We start from the raw sequence: 14661 nt of genomic DNA, 5'->3' as shown, positions 1-14661 counted from the left end.
TCACTCTTTCTCCTTTCTTTTTGGACTCCAGGGACATGAATGTTAGACCTTTTGTCAGTGACCCAAGGGCTCCTGAGGCTCTTTTTATTTTATCCCATCTTTTTTTTTTCTTTTTGTTGTTTAGATTGGAGGATTCCTTTTGATCGTCTTCAAGTTCACTGACCCTTTCCTGTTTTGTCCCCATTCTGCTGTTGAGCCCATCCAGCAAGTTTTGTATTTCAGTCATTGTATTTATTAGTTCTAAAATTTCCATTTGATCCTTTTTCCCGCAGTCTGTTTCTCTGCTGAGACTTTCTATTTTAACATTTGTTGTCAGGATGTTTGTGATTTTTACCTAGCTATTTAAAGTCTTTGTCAGATAATCCCAGTATTTGCATCAGTGTTGGCACCTGTTAACTGTATTTTCCATGTGAGCTAAAATTTTCATGGTTCTTTGTATGCCAAGTAGTTTTAGTTTCGATCCTGGACTTTTTGAATATTATAAGATTCTAGGTATTGTTTAGATTATACCAGAAATGTCAATATTTGTGTTTCAGCTGACAGTTGACCTGGTTAGGTTCAGGCCACAAGTTGTAACCCCCAGTCTGTGGGCCATGAGTATCAGTTCAGTTTTCAAAGCCTTCATGCCATTTGCTATTTGAGCTTATCCAGAGTATGCTCCACCTGCTGGTCGGTCTGGGACTGTGCAGTTTGTCTCTCAAAGTCTTTGACATACTAATTAGGATCATAGCCACTCAGGCCCAGTTCTAGAGCTCTGGAGACATAAACAACTGCATGGGTTTGTTTTCCTGGACTCCTTATTCTTAGCTATCTTTCTGGTACTTTCCAGCTGCTTGGGGCATCCCTTTTTGGTTCTGTGACCACCTCACTGGGGGCTCTAGATCCCCATTCTGTCGTCCTTGTCTGCAGTGGGCCCCCATCCTGGGTTTGCCCCACCCTCTGGGAACAGCAGCTGGGTTGCCTGGGGCCTGGGTGTGAGAGAACAGATAAAAGGGAGGAATTAGGGGATTTCTGTACTCGCTTTAAGAGGCAGGAGTTCCCCTTCTGGCCCTGAAGCCAGAGCTAGAGGCTTCCACGAGCTCAGTCTGCACCCCAGTGCTCACTTCCACTTCCAAGTTTCCTCTGCACTTTCCCACGGAGGGGAGGCAGGGAGGGCGCTGCTCCCACCGCCGTTCTTCCCGGATCCACCTGCTGCACCTTTCAGTCTTCCATGGTTGCCCGGGCACCCTGCCCAGGTTTGTTGTTGTTGTCAGTGGCAGGGAAAGGGGATGCAAGCTGACCCTGTGTCACCTGCAACCTGCTTCGTCTTCACTTCGGAGATTACCATGACTGGGCCAATCCCGTCATGTGGCTCGCTCAGGTGTGCCCATTTCCAGGTGCTGCAGACAGTGCAGAAATGAGCGAGCTTGTTCATCCTCAGACTTGTGTTTGGGATATGTCCCGTACCTGGGCGGGATTCCTGGAAGGGTGAGTTCCCGGTTGTGGAATTGTCGCGAGTGCTTCCCCAACACATTCTCCCAGTGGACTTAATGTAAGCATATTTGTCTTCTTACTATTTAAGTCGTGGAGCAAGACAGTGGCCTCAGTAACCACATGCCCCTCCTGTCTCGGGACCTTTGTCTGAATTGTTCATGAGCCCAGAACATGGTCCCTCTAACTCTAGAGTGTCTTGGGGTAGAAAAGCAAATCCCAAGGAGCAGTTTCCAAATAGCTGTATGTGAAAGCACTAGGAGTTCAAGGTGTATCCGGCCCCAGTGCACCCCAGCGTGTGTCTGTGCCCGAAGGACCCCTGATCTTCCATACACGGGGCAGCATGAGGTGGGTGTGGATATCGCAGACGTGTCGGAACACCATCTTCCTGAGTCTGATTGCAGAGCTGGCAGCTGAGTCAACATGGGCCTCCAGATTCTGGTCATCAGGATGTAGTGATGTACTGAAGCAGCTCAGCAGACATCTCTTCTGCGCCCACCCATCCTGGTTGCTGCCTGCAGGGCTGAGATTAACCTGGTGGGCTGCACGGCTTTTCTGCTCCCCTACTGAGCCTGCCTTCCCAGCGTTCATGACCTCACATGGTCAGTTACAGAGTGCTGTGCAGTCCCTACTCCCCAGGAGGAAGACAGCCCTCCCAATCTAGGGGCAGTCACAGCTGGAAGCATGGAGGGCCCCCTGAGTAAGGCCAGTCAGAGTGCCAGAGCCTGGCCAGCCAGCGAGGGCCCATGTTGGCACATGCTCTCTGAGGACCTTCTGCCCCCAGGCACTGTCCTTGTGCTGGCCCAGCGGGGAGGAGCCCGACACAGCCCCTCACCAGAAGGGGGAAAGAGATGGGTGGGCAGACAGAGCTGTTGAGGGGCAGGGGAGGAAGAGGTGGCTGCTGTGTGCTGTGGGGTCAGGGAGCTGCCTGCCAAGTGGGGACAGTGAGAGGCCATGTGGCCGGAGTATAGTGAGCAAGGGGGGGGTGATGGAGCCAGACCGTGCAGGGCCTGCTGTCCTGTTGTGTGCCTTTCCTGGGGTTGTCATCTACTTGGTGCCTTAGTTCTCTGCCTCCCTCAGAGGCGGAGTGCTCGCATGTTTGCATGTGGTGCTTTCCAGACACTTGAGTTAAAAGCTGGACAGATTCTCCTCCTCCTCTGCAGAGAGAGAGAGGCAACTCAGGCCCTGCACCATGTGAGTGTGGCTGGGCCCTCTGAGGAGTGGCCCGTGCGGCCCCGAGGCCCCTGCGTTTGCAGCCCTGGCCCTCACCTGTGGATGTGGACGTGCTGATAAGGGGTGGTGGTCACAGCTGTGGCCCTAGTGCCTCTGCCAGCCACCGTGCGGCCTCTGCCCTGTGCCTCAGTGTCCTTGTATCTAAAATGGGCATGTGAAGAGGTGCTGCAGCAGCCTGGCTCCCTCAGGACAGTCTCAGGGCTTGCCTGTTAGCCTGCCGTGACTTCTCATCGCACTCAGATGCTTCCTGGTCTGCACGTGAGGTAGAGGGTTACCCGAGTCAGAGCCCTGGCCTGCAGGCTGTTGAGGCGCGCAGAGCCCCGCCTGGCGCAGAAGAAGGGCTCAGTCAGTTACTGTCATGACTGTATCTGTTTAAATGCACGGTTACTTTGGATCAGTGGTATCAGACTTCAGGGCACCCTGGGGAGCACCGAGGGGTCAGGGCCCTGAAAGCCCCATCTTTAGGAAGTAGGGACATAGGCTGGGTGGCCTCAGTCCCCACATGGAGAAACAGATTTCAAGAAAAGCAAGTGTGGCCTGCTCCGAGAGAGGCCTGCCTGTGTAACCTGAGACTTGAGAGGGCAGGGTCCCTGTGTCGGCCTCTGTGGCCCTGCACAAAGGCTGGATGGGAGGAAGGTGAGGCTCAGCCAGCTCAGGGGATGGTGAGAAGGGCATTGAGAATGGGGCAGCTGGTGAGCAGGGACCTCCCCTCACGCCCGCCTCACCATCCCCCAGGTCAGTGCCAATGGCAACGTGCTGCGCAGCGAGATCGTGGGCTCCATCAAGATGCGGGTCTTCCTGTCAGGCATGCCCGAGCTGCGCCTGGGCCTCAATGACAAGGTCCTCTTCGACAACACAGGCCGTGAGTACCCCGCCAGCCCCACGGCGTCCCTGTGGCCAGAGCGGGCCTCGCGCTGAGCTCAGAGCAGCGCTGACGGGATATTGAGCTGCGTGAGGGAACACGCGGATCTCAAGCACTTGCTTCAGACACATTTTCACATTGCGGACAAGATAACTGTGAAAACTAATACATCGATACCTGGACATAGAAAATACAGAAGAGTGAAGATCCCAAAGTCAAGTCCCCCTACTGCTCCCCGGGCTAGAAGACAAGGGCCAGTGCCTTAGATGTTAAGTTCAGGGAGGGTCACGCAGCAGGTCCGAGACCCTGCGCTACACCATCCTGGAGGGAGCTGCGGGCTCAAGGTTAGGCCTAGTCCTCTCCCCTCCCTGCGGAGCTCCTGTCCCCGCGTGGGGCACGGGGTCGGGGCTGCTCTAAGGCTGCACACAGTGGTTCCAGCTCTCACCACCTGGCCTGGACGTGGCACTCGCTGTGCTGGGGCAGGGGCCACAGTGACCGCAGAGCCCCGCTTACTGAGGTTCTGTGTTTACAAACGGGACCGCCAGCCACGGGAGCAGTGGCCGCGCCGTCGGACTTCACCTCCACAGCAGCAGGACTGAGGGCCTCTCTGGTGTCGGCCCATCAGGGCGGCTCCTGTCCCTGGCTGGCCCGGCCTGCACAGCTCCTCTGTGGGATGGAACACCAAGCCAGGAACCAAGAACCCAAGGGATGATGATGATGGGGGCCAGGGCGCACTGGGAGCCCTGAGCCATCACCGTGCATCCCCAGCCCGGTCTGTTAGTCATTCGGCAAATGTGTCCCAAGCGGCAGCCCTGGCCAGACCCTGAGCTAGCTGCTGCGCACTCCGAGTGAACCAGGCCGCCCAGCCCTGCCCTCAGCAGGTGCCCAGTGTCAGGATGTGACAAGGCTTCCAAGGGGCTGAGGAGGGACAGAGGAGGTTGTCTGGGAACCTGGACCCCTTGGCCTTTGTGACCCACAGATTTGAGGGGCAGCTCTGCTCTGCCAGGGGTGAGCCCCAGGCAATGGGAGCGTTGCTGACAGAGTGACCCAGAGGGCCTAGGGTCTGTCCCTGCCCTTACCCCTGCCTCCCCTCAGGTGGCAAAAGCAAGTCCGTGGAGCTGGAGGACGTGAAGTTCCACCAGTGTGTGCGACTCTCGCGCTTTGAGAATGACCGCACCATCTCCTTCATCCCTCCAGATGGCGAGTTTGAGCTCATGTCCTACCGCCTCAACACCCACGTGAGTGCACCCACAGGCACCTGCCCCCGGGACGGGCTTCCACCCAGACGGCAGTGGGCAGTGTGTGGAGGCCCCAGACAGGCTCCCATCTCCTCCCCGGTGGGTGGGAATAGTCCCCATCCAGGATGAGTCTCACATCCACAAGGTGATACCCAGGGTAGGCAGCCGCTCCCATGGGCTGCCCAAGCTCCACAGAGCCCGTGTTCGACAGCTTGGGGCTCTGAACTTTCTGAGGGGCCAGACCCCATTCTAGGCAGCCCCCGTGATGTTTTCTGCATTTTCACAGAGGCCCATCAGTCTCTATGTCCATCCCGGTCTCGCTGTGGACTCCTTCCATAGGGCGTTGGCATGCTGGGCTCACACCTGGGCACATGGTCCCTTTCCCCAGGCCTCAGTTTCCCCTCTGTGAGATGGGCTTCTGTAAAATTACCATGCATGAGTGCCACCTTCACTCTCCCCAATAGGTCAAACCCTTGATATGGATCGAGTCCGTGATTGAAAAGCATTCCCACAGCCGCATAGAGTACATGATCAAGGTGCGTGCACATCCCACACACAGCGTCAGCCTGGGGACACGGGCAGTAAGGGGGGGTGGTGGATGGCCCTGCCTATTCAGGGCCTTTGGCACAGGGTCCTAACCAGGGCAGGGGCCCCATGGGGCTCTGTGCTCCCTATCCTGGGAGATAAGGCCTGTGGCTGAAGCTTGTGCTGCCTCACTGTGAGCCAGAGGGAAGCATGGGGAGCCCTGAAAGTCAAGGGGACTGGAGGGCATAAGGAGAATCTCAGGTGGGTGAGAGGGTGTGAGCTGTGCCTGGAGGACTGGGGGTCGGCTTGGTGGGGCCCCCAGGCCAGGCCTGGTAGGGGCTGGGTTGTCTCACCTGTGCCTTCCACAACCTTGGCTGCACTGGTCTCATCTGCAGGCCAAGAGCCAGTTCAAGCGGCGGTCAACGGCCAACAACGTGGAGATCCACATCCCCGTGCCCAACGATGCCGACTCCCCCAAGTTCAAGACGACGGTGGGGAGTGTCAAGTGGGTCCCCGAGAACAGTGAGATCGTGTGGTCCATCAAGTCCTTCCCGGTGAGTGCCCTTTTCAGTGGGATGCCCCTCTTCCGCCCACACCCCACCTGCTCCCTGTGCCCATCACAGTACAGCAGCCTCGAAACAGGGCACAGGGCCTCAATCCCCAGCTGGGGGTTCTGGGAGGCCAGCAGAGGAGAGCTGAGGGGCTGGCCGAGCAAGGAGGGAAAGCTGGAGCTGGCAGAGACAGCTTGCATGTGACCAGCCTATCTCCAGGGTCAGGGCATCCCCCCGCCCTCTCTCTGACACTGGTTCAGAACTCAGCTTCCCTCGAGGGGAGCAGACTGCCTCAAGGCCTGAGCAGCGTGGGTTTCAGGAATCCAGCACCAGCTCCAGGAATGTAGAGCACTTCATGCTGGCATAGCTGCCTGGCTTGTGTTCAGGATTTTCAGCACTGGAGTCTGGGTTTGCCTCAGAAGTGCCCAGAGAGCCTGGAAGGTGGATGTGTGTTCCTGTGCCAGTTATGGCCCATTGCCTTTTTCTCATGATAAACAAGATGGAGCTCCTTTTTTTGTGTCTGGGGGCCATTTGCATTTCTTTCTCTGGAAACCGTAGCAGCCATCTCTTGCTCATTTTTCTTTCAGGTTTGGTCATTTTCTTTGTTTCCAAGAGCTCTTTGTATATGGGCAAGTTGAGCACTTTTTCTTTGATATAAGTCACAAATGGTTTTCCCCAGTTTAATGTTTATCTTTTGGCTTTGTTTCTGGTGGTTTTTGCTGTGTCATCTTTTTTGATTGCTTCTTTGTTTCATTATTATTTAATGTAGTCAGATTTCCTGGTCTTTTCTTTTTATTGCATCTGAATTTTAAGTCGTGCTTTGAAAGGCTTCACCATTCCCAGATGTAAAGGAATTCACCTATATTTGCTTCTAGAACCTGTACAGTGGCATTTTTCACCTTAGATTTTAGGTGCTTTCAGAACTAGGTCTGGTAAATGGTGGGAGGTACAGGTCCAGTTTTATCTTTTCCAAATGGCTATTCAGTTTTTGAACATCATTTACTAAAAAGTCCATCTTCTCCCCTGTGGTTTGAAATGCCATGTTTATTAAATATCAGATTTTTACATGGCATTAGATCTCTTTCTGAATGTCCTGTTGTCTCTCTGTCCACGCAGCAAGGCCATATTTTAACTCAGAGTTTTATTCTCTGTTTTAACATCTGATAAGGGCAGCCCCCCGCCCCCACATCGCTTGTTTGTTTCCTGGTGATTCTTCCTTGCTTACTTGTTTGGTGTTCCTTTTGAATTTTAGAATCAGTTTGTTTGCACTAAATTTATAAGTCGAGTAGGAAGAGCTAACACCTTTATGAGGCTTTGTGCCTGTCTCAACTCAGTGCTTTGGGGGCTGTCTTCGTGTTTACTGTATACACCTCACATAGCCTCTCTCTTGGTTTAAAAAGTACTTTCATTGAAGTACAACATGCAGAAAAGTAGACAGATGAAATGTGGACAGTTCGATGAATTTCCTCACGGGGGGACACATTCATGTGCCTGGAACCAGATGAAAGCCACAGAACTGCCCGCCCCGCCCCCCCACCGCCCCATCCTCAGGAGCCCCCAAGGTTCCCACCAGTTTGCCCGTTTCTTGTTAAGATGAGCCTTAAGTCAGTGTTCTGGTGAGTGGGGTCTTGTCTTCCACCGTGTCTTCCAGCAGGTAGCCACTGTTTGCATGGTAATTTCACGTCCTGATTCCTTACCGGGTGTCTGCTTTAGGGTAGTTTTTCTTTCAATTCCTGTGGGTTTTCAGATATTCTTTTGTATCATTTGCAGCCAGATGCAGTTTTCCCTTCTCCTCTGCTCTTCTTGGGCATTTGATGGCTCTGGCGCCTCCTTGCTTTGGCTGCTCTCTCCAGGACCTGTAAGTGGTGGTGGACAGTGGCCTCCTGGTCTTGCCCCCACCTGGAGACACCAGCCATGTCCCCTCCAAGTGCGACGCCACGTTGGGCTGTGGACTCGATCCAGCCCTACTTTACTGCGGTTTTGGCACAAATGGGTAACAGACTTACCCAGGTGCCCCTTCAGTGTCTGTCAGTTCAGGTCTGTCAATGGGTGGAGCTGGACCATCCCTGCGTTCTGGTAAGCTCCACCCGATCGAGGTATCTTTCCTTTTCAGTGCACCGTTGGATTCTATCAGTGACATTGTACATAACATTTTCACTTTGATACTCACAACGGAGATTGATTTTTTTTGGTGCACTCTCTGTCAGGTATTAGTGTTAGACCTGCTTCGTAATTACTCTGTGTCCCATCTCCGTGCTGCAGAACCGTTTAAGTGGCCGGGACATCATCTGGTCTTGAGAAGGTTGATAGAATTTGGCTGTGTGACCTTCTGGATCTCGACTACTTTCTCCATCTCTTTTCTGGAAATCGGGTCCTTCAGAGTTTCCATTTCTGTTGGAGACTGTTTGGGTAAATCATATTTGCCTTCAAAATTATCCATCCTAACCAGGTTTGCAAAGTTGGAGAAAGTGGTCTTTTTTTTCTTTTCATTCACTAATGATGGTTACTTCTTCCTTATTCTTTCTTCTTGTGTGTATTTGGGTCTTCTGTTTCCCTGGATAAGGTTGCCTAGTAGCTTGTCTTTTTGTTTTTTCTTTCCAGGTTTGTATTTTAATTTTGTTGTGATATTTTTCTGTCTTTTATAGGTCTTTAATTTGCATTTCTTCATCCTTTCTTCTAATTTTTTCAAGTTAGATATTTTCATTTGATGATTTTGATTTAAAATTTATATTAATCCAAGTATTTATATTAATCCAAGATGTTCCTCTAAGCCCTGCCTTACCTCTGTAACCCATAGATTCTGACATGTAATATTTGACTTGCTCATCTAGAAATTCTGTAACTGGATAGAGGATTGTTGTTGTTTTTTTAAAGATTTACTTATTTATTTTAGAGAGAGCAAGCATGAGCCTGGGGGAGGGGCAGAGGGAAAGAGAATCTCAAGCAGACTCCCTGCTGAGTGTGGAGCCCAATGCGGGGCTCGATTGCAGGACTCGATTGCAAGACCCCGAGATCATGACCTGAGCTGAGGTCATGAGTCAGACACTCAACTAACTGAGCCACCCACGTGCCCCGGTGGTTCTTTTTAAATTTCCTAGGGGGTAGGCCTTCTGATTTTCATTTCTCCTCACCACCGATTTGGAGCACTAAACCCAGAGAGTGTTATTCTTACTGTTTCTACTTCTGGGATTTCTCGAAGTGTTCGCTGTGTGCTAACAGAAGGTCAGAGTTTGTAAATACCGCAGGTGCACTGGGGAGGAAGACGAGGCTTCTGTTACCGGGGTACGGGGCCCGCGAGGTCTGCCGTGATGCCGTGGCAGCATCCGCCTGCTCAGCGCTGCCTTCCTCTGGTTCCCTTTGCACGTCATGTAGCATCTGCTTAACAGGGGTTGCCGCCCTGTTAGTTGGCGCTCGTAGACACTCGTGACTATTATACTTTCCCTGTGGATCGTAGGACTGCAGCCTCTAGGACCGTGGCCCTCCCTTCCTGCCCTGACGGCAGCCCCTGCTGTGTTTCATCTGCCCCTCGCTGGCGCGCCTTCACCCAGTCTTCCTGCTGGCATAGCTTTTGTCCGCTTTTGCAGCACAGAGCTGTGTTTTGGTCTGTGAGCCAGCCTGCAGGTCTTTCTGGTCCGGGCGAGCATTAAACCTGTTGACATCGACACGGTGGACCCAGGGCAGGGGAGCAGACTTCTACCGCTCCGCTGGGAAGGCCTGCCCATCTGCATGCGCATTTGCTTTCATTTTCCCTTTTGTCTTCATAAGGCTCAGATTTGGGGTCTGGTTATTGTCTCATACACAGGCTGGTGGAGCTGATTTTATTCCTTTGCCGCCTGCTTTGTCTGCTGCTGGGACCACATTATTCTCCCTTCGTCCCAGAGTCTTTACTCAGCACATGTCCCTGCCTCGGGCAGAGCCCCCGCTCTCGCACTGGCCCCGGCGCTGGTGAACAGACTGGCACCATCCCAGGGCTGGGAGCCTGAGCGCAGCCCTGGGGAGCTGGGGCTCGGCTCTGCTCTACCCGAGACGCGCAAGGACGGCCGCCGGCCCTGGTGGGCAGCCACTCCTGCCAGAGCCCCAGGGGTCAACAACTGCAGGGTCCTGGTGTGGCCGGAGCTGAGCTCTCTCTGCTCCCCACTGCTCGAGGTGAGACACACCGGGCGCCTGGACCACCAGACCGAGATGCCTTCCTCCTGCGCCGGACCGGGCTTCCAGGCCTTCCTGGCCTTGCCCCAGGCCCCATCTCTAATCACTGCTCAGCCTCCGGGGCCAGAGCTGCCCCCTTCCTTACCCTCTGGGACAGGACGCCAGTCTAACTCATCAGTCAGCCCCTGACCTCGGTCTCTTACTTTTGTTACCTCCCTCTACTCACCATCCCTCATTTTGACCTTTCCCCCCCCGCCCCGCCAGCTGCTTGCACACGCTGCCTACTAGACTTTGGGCACGTGGGGGTGTTCACTCGGACTCTGGCCTGGGCAGGGGTGCACGTGTCCCATGGTGGCACTGTCTGTGCCCCCTCTTCCTTCCTGAGGCCTGTCCTGTCAGGCTGGGCTTCCTTGAAGCAACTAGTCCTCCCTCCCGGAGAGTTTGTGAAACTCTTGATGCTTGGAATTCACCGGTTTTCCCAGCATGCCTCTGATCTGCCCGGCACAGCCGACAGGACAGTCCGTGAGGCCTGGGGTAAATACAAGTGCGTTGGAGGAGCTGAGACCCCGGGTGTCCACAGCCATGCAGGAAGGGGCTCAGTGGCCACGCCAGCAACCTGGAATCCTCTGGGGGCAGCTGTTGGCCTGACCGTCTCTACCTCGTGTGCTCCTCCAGGGGGGCAAGGAGTACCTGATGCGGGCCCACTTCGGCCTGCCCAGCGTGGAAGCGGAGGACAAGGAGGGCAAGCCCCCGATCAGCGTCAAGTTTGAGATCCCCTACTTCACTACCTCTGGCATCCAGGTACGCGTGGCTGGGGTTGCCAGGGCCCCGGAGCAGACATGGGCAGGCCCAGGTGTCCGTCCCGGCTCAGAGAGCTGCAGACGACAGCTTAGGTGAGGGTGCTGGTCAGCCTGTCCCGGGCCCACCGCGGGGCTGCCCTGCTTCTGCCTCTCTCCACACCTGTCAGTTCACACCTGACCCTGTGTTTCGGCTCCAAGCTCAGAGATTGGTTTGACCCCCAGAACTAGAGTCTGAGCCTCTAGTGTCCACGCACTTGCCACCGTGGGGCCTCTTTTTCCTAGGCACCTCCGTGGCAGATTTGTGAGGGGACGTGCCTGAGAGTACACACATACACCCTGGCTCTTTTCCCCCCCTTCCAGCAGTGACCCCTCCCTCCCACGGTGTCTGCATGCTATGGACAGGCACCCGCCCCTCCCGTCCCCTCCCACTGCCCCCTGCCCATGCTGGCCCGCTCCTCATCACAGCCTCCCCTCCCTGGCCTCTGTGGGGAGTGGTGGGGGGACCAGGAGGGGACAGCGTGTACATGCTCAGGGCCCTGCTGCCTGTGCCCTAGGTGCGCTACCTGAAGATCATCGAGAAGAGTGGCTACCAGGCTCTGCCGTGGGTCCGCTACATCACTCAGAACGGAGGTGCGTGCAGCCCACCCGTGCGTGCTACTGAGAGGGTGGTGCACGTGGAGCAGCCCCAGGGTTGGGGGGGCGGCCCCTCCCCCCTCAGGTACAGTGCAGAAAACCAAGGCCTCCCTCCCTGATTCTAGACTACCAGCTCCGGACCCAGTGAGGGGCCATGCGGCCAGCACCCCCGGCCCCGGCGCTGGGGCTCCTGGCAGAAGCACCAGGAGGAAGCACCTGCCAAGCCTGCTGGATGGAGGAGGGGCACCCCTGGCCACCGGCCACCCTCCCGGCTCTTCCCGGGGACCCCTCCTTTTCCAGGCACACCTGCTCTGCCGTTGCCACTCTCGTCTCTGGGCCCCTTCTCCCGGAAGAAGCTCATCTTCGAGAAGTCTTGTCTCTCTGCCCCCTGAGTCAGTTTGAGGGGAAGGAAACGAAATCTTTCCCTCTAGAGATCAAATACAGCCTCTTCTGTGCTGGTTAGCTCCCAAGCACCACAAAGAGGGGGAAGTGCCCACCCGGCCGCTGGCTGCACATGGCTTCTGGCCAGGCTGGCCGGGCCGCCGTTTGGTTGCCGTTCTGTTGAATGTTGTAGGTTCATGAGTGTTCCTAGTTTCTGTCTCATTCATTCCTTGTTGTTCACGTGAACCTCACTGTCTGCGCCTCCCGCCCCTCGTCCTGAAGGTCTCGGGCAGCACTTAGTGAGGGCAGAGTGCCCTCCTCCTCAGCAAGGCCCACACGACACTGGGTTCCCTTCCGTGTCTGGCCCGACCCTGGCCCGCGCCCCTGTGGCAGAGGCTCGTCGCCTCTCGCCCGAGGCTTTGGCGGAGGTGCCTTCCCAGGGTCCGCTGTGCCGTGTGAGGCCGTCACTCAGCCGCATCAGTGTTTGTCCCCCCGGGGAAGTGGTGTCCAGCGAGGACCGTTGCCTCGGAGGGTCGGGGGGACAGGTCATCCACATCTGTGCTTGGTCACCCACCGCCACCCTGCCTGTGTTCATGTCATGATTACATTAAAGTCCATTACGGAAACACACTGCCTGCTTTCCCTCAGACACAGCATGTGGCCGACTCCTCCTGGGTGAGCAGGGGCGGGTGCGGGGCTCACATCACCTCCTGCCCCCCCGACGGTGTTCCTCAGTGTGTTCCTCAGAGCAGCGGCGTCCATGTCCCCTTTGAGCTCATTTGGAACGCACATTCACAGATCCACCCTGACCTGCTGAGAAAGAGTTCACAGGTTCCACGGATTCACATGTGCGCTGGAGTTTGAGAACCACTGCCTGGTCCACAGAGGGGATCATGGGGGGCACACAGGCAGGAAGCACCCTGTCTTCCCACAGCGGGCACCTGCCTCACACCCCCCCCCGCCGACGTCTGTGCTGCTGGCCCTGCCTGGATCATCCCCTCTTCCTTCAAAGACTGTGCTCCCCTGGCCCTCTCCCGTATCACCCAGCTCCCCCTTGGAGGACTGGTGGGCATCAGCCCAAGTAGGAGCTTGTCCTTTCAGCTGCATTGAGTTAAGGATACCACCCTGGCCCAGAAGTCAGGCCAGAGCTGCTGGAGGTACCCTTGATGGCTCCTCCCTCACTGCCCACACCCACATCCACAGCCTGGCCTCCCTCCAGAAGAGACCATGGGTCCAATAGCATTTCCCGTCCTCACTGCCACCCCTGGAGGCCAAGCTGCACCCTCCAGAGACCCTGTGGGACACAGGTCATCCGCAGTATAGAGGGGGGGCCTCTGTTCCCAGCAACGCTTAGGACATGGTTGTCTGCAAGCCCTCCCGCTACTAGCACATGGTATGTGGTGTTTAGTATATGTAAGAGAAAGACAGAATGGGGCTAAGCATCCATCTCAAGAAGTCGGGGGAAAAAACAAAAGAAGCCTAAGAGCATAGAAAGAAGGAAAAAATAGCAGACATGAAGGAAATAGAAAACATTCAATGAAAAGCAGAAGCACAAGGTGGTTCTTGTAAAAGATGAATGGAATTCAAAAGCTGCTAGGAAGTTGAATCAAGATGAAAAGAAGGCACAGGTCGCTCTCACCGGGAATGAAAGTTTACTACAGCTTCTCAGACAAGGAAGTTACAGCAGGACAGCCACCATCTCACAGGGCGTGCAGGCCGCCGTGTGCCCCGGAGCGCCAGACACCTGGGGAGGGCTGTCCTTGTCTAAGCCACCCAAAAACCCCGGAGGGGGCGTGGGATGCTGGGAGCGACTTCGTGCCAGCACATTTGAAAATGTTAACATGGGTAAATTCCTAGAGAACAAAAGCTGACTCAAAAAGAAGGGAAAAAATCTGAGTAGTCCTATGGCCACTAAAGAACCAGAGCTGGTCAGAGCTCCGGGTCCAGAGGGCCTTATTAGGAGAGCTCTACCCAGCACTCGAGGGGAAAAAAGAGAATTGAACAAACACTCCCGGAGAGTAGAAAAATAGGAAACATTTCCTGACTCATTTTATGAGACCAGCATTTCCTCGAAACTATGAAACAGGAAAATTATAGATTAATCTCACTGATGGCCATAGATGTGAAGATCCTAAATAAAATCGGAGGGGAATTGGCGGTGTATACAAAGGACATAACCTTGTGTCTAAGGTTAAATCTTAGGTAAAATGGTTTAATGCTAGAAAATGCGTTAATCGAATCCACTGTCTTAAAAAGAGTAAGGGAGGAAAACATTTACGATCGGTTCAATAGGTGCAGGTAAAGGGTTTGATAAACATTCATTCATGATCAAAAAGAATAAACAACACATGCCAACTCCAAACTATTGACAATGGTACCCCCCAAAATGAAGTACCTGGGATTAAAAAAATACACAAGGCTCTCAAGGAACTTTATGGAGGGTGTTCAGGGAAGACCTAAAGGAGAGGGGGGCACACCCTGGTCATAGAATGGACATCTGTATCAAAGATGCCAACATTCCTTGTGGTCGGCAGAGTAACGGGCTCTCCCCCCCAAAAGATGTCTGCAGTTCCCAGAACCTGTGAATATGTTAAATTGCCTGGCAAAGGGGATTAAATTTGCAGATGGAATTACAGTTGCTATTTCGCTGACCATAGTGGGGAGGTTACCCTGAACCATCTGGTGGGTCCAATGTAATCACAACGGTCCTTAACAGCAGAAGAAGGGGACAGAAGAGGGAGAAGCAGAAAGCGGTGGTGTGGGAAGGACCCGGTCTGTGGTTGCTGGCTGTGAGGGTGGAGAAGGGGCCATGGGCCAAGGAT

The 14661-nt window shown here is 54.6% G+C and overlaps 1 protein-coding gene across 2 annotated transcripts in view; it reads left to right on the top strand.

Annotated features, from left to right (window-relative positions):
• AP1M1 (adaptor related protein complex 1 subunit mu 1) overlaps positions 1-12465 on the top strand; it is a 29069-nt gene extending 16604 nt beyond the window's left edge. For both annotated transcript variants that reach the window (XM_028087020.2, XM_028087019.2), the window contains 7 exons: positions 3439-3565; positions 4661-4803; positions 5268-5339; positions 5724-5882; positions 10701-10826; positions 11380-11455; positions 11584-12465. In XM_028087020.2, coding sequence (XP_027942821.1) covers positions 3439-3565; positions 4661-4803; positions 5268-5339; positions 5724-5882; positions 10701-10826; positions 11380-11455; positions 11584-11606 — 726 coding nt within the window. In that variant the 3' untranslated portion in view covers positions 11607-12465. The remainder of the gene's footprint in view (positions 1-3438; positions 3566-4660; positions 4804-5267; positions 5340-5723; positions 5883-10700; positions 10827-11379; positions 11456-11583) is intronic.
• Positions 12466-14661: the final 2196 nt, after the last annotated feature.

This window comes from Eumetopias jubatus, unplaced genomic scaffold (assembly GCF_037043125.1).
Source record: "Eumetopias jubatus isolate StellerSeaLion01/CBP00866 unplaced genomic scaffold, mEumJub1_p1.0 scaffold_1, whole genome shotgun sequence".
NCBI lineage: Eukaryota > Metazoa > Chordata > Mammalia > Carnivora > Otariidae > Eumetopias > Eumetopias jubatus.
This window is presented reverse-complemented; position numbering and strand designations above follow the sequence as displayed.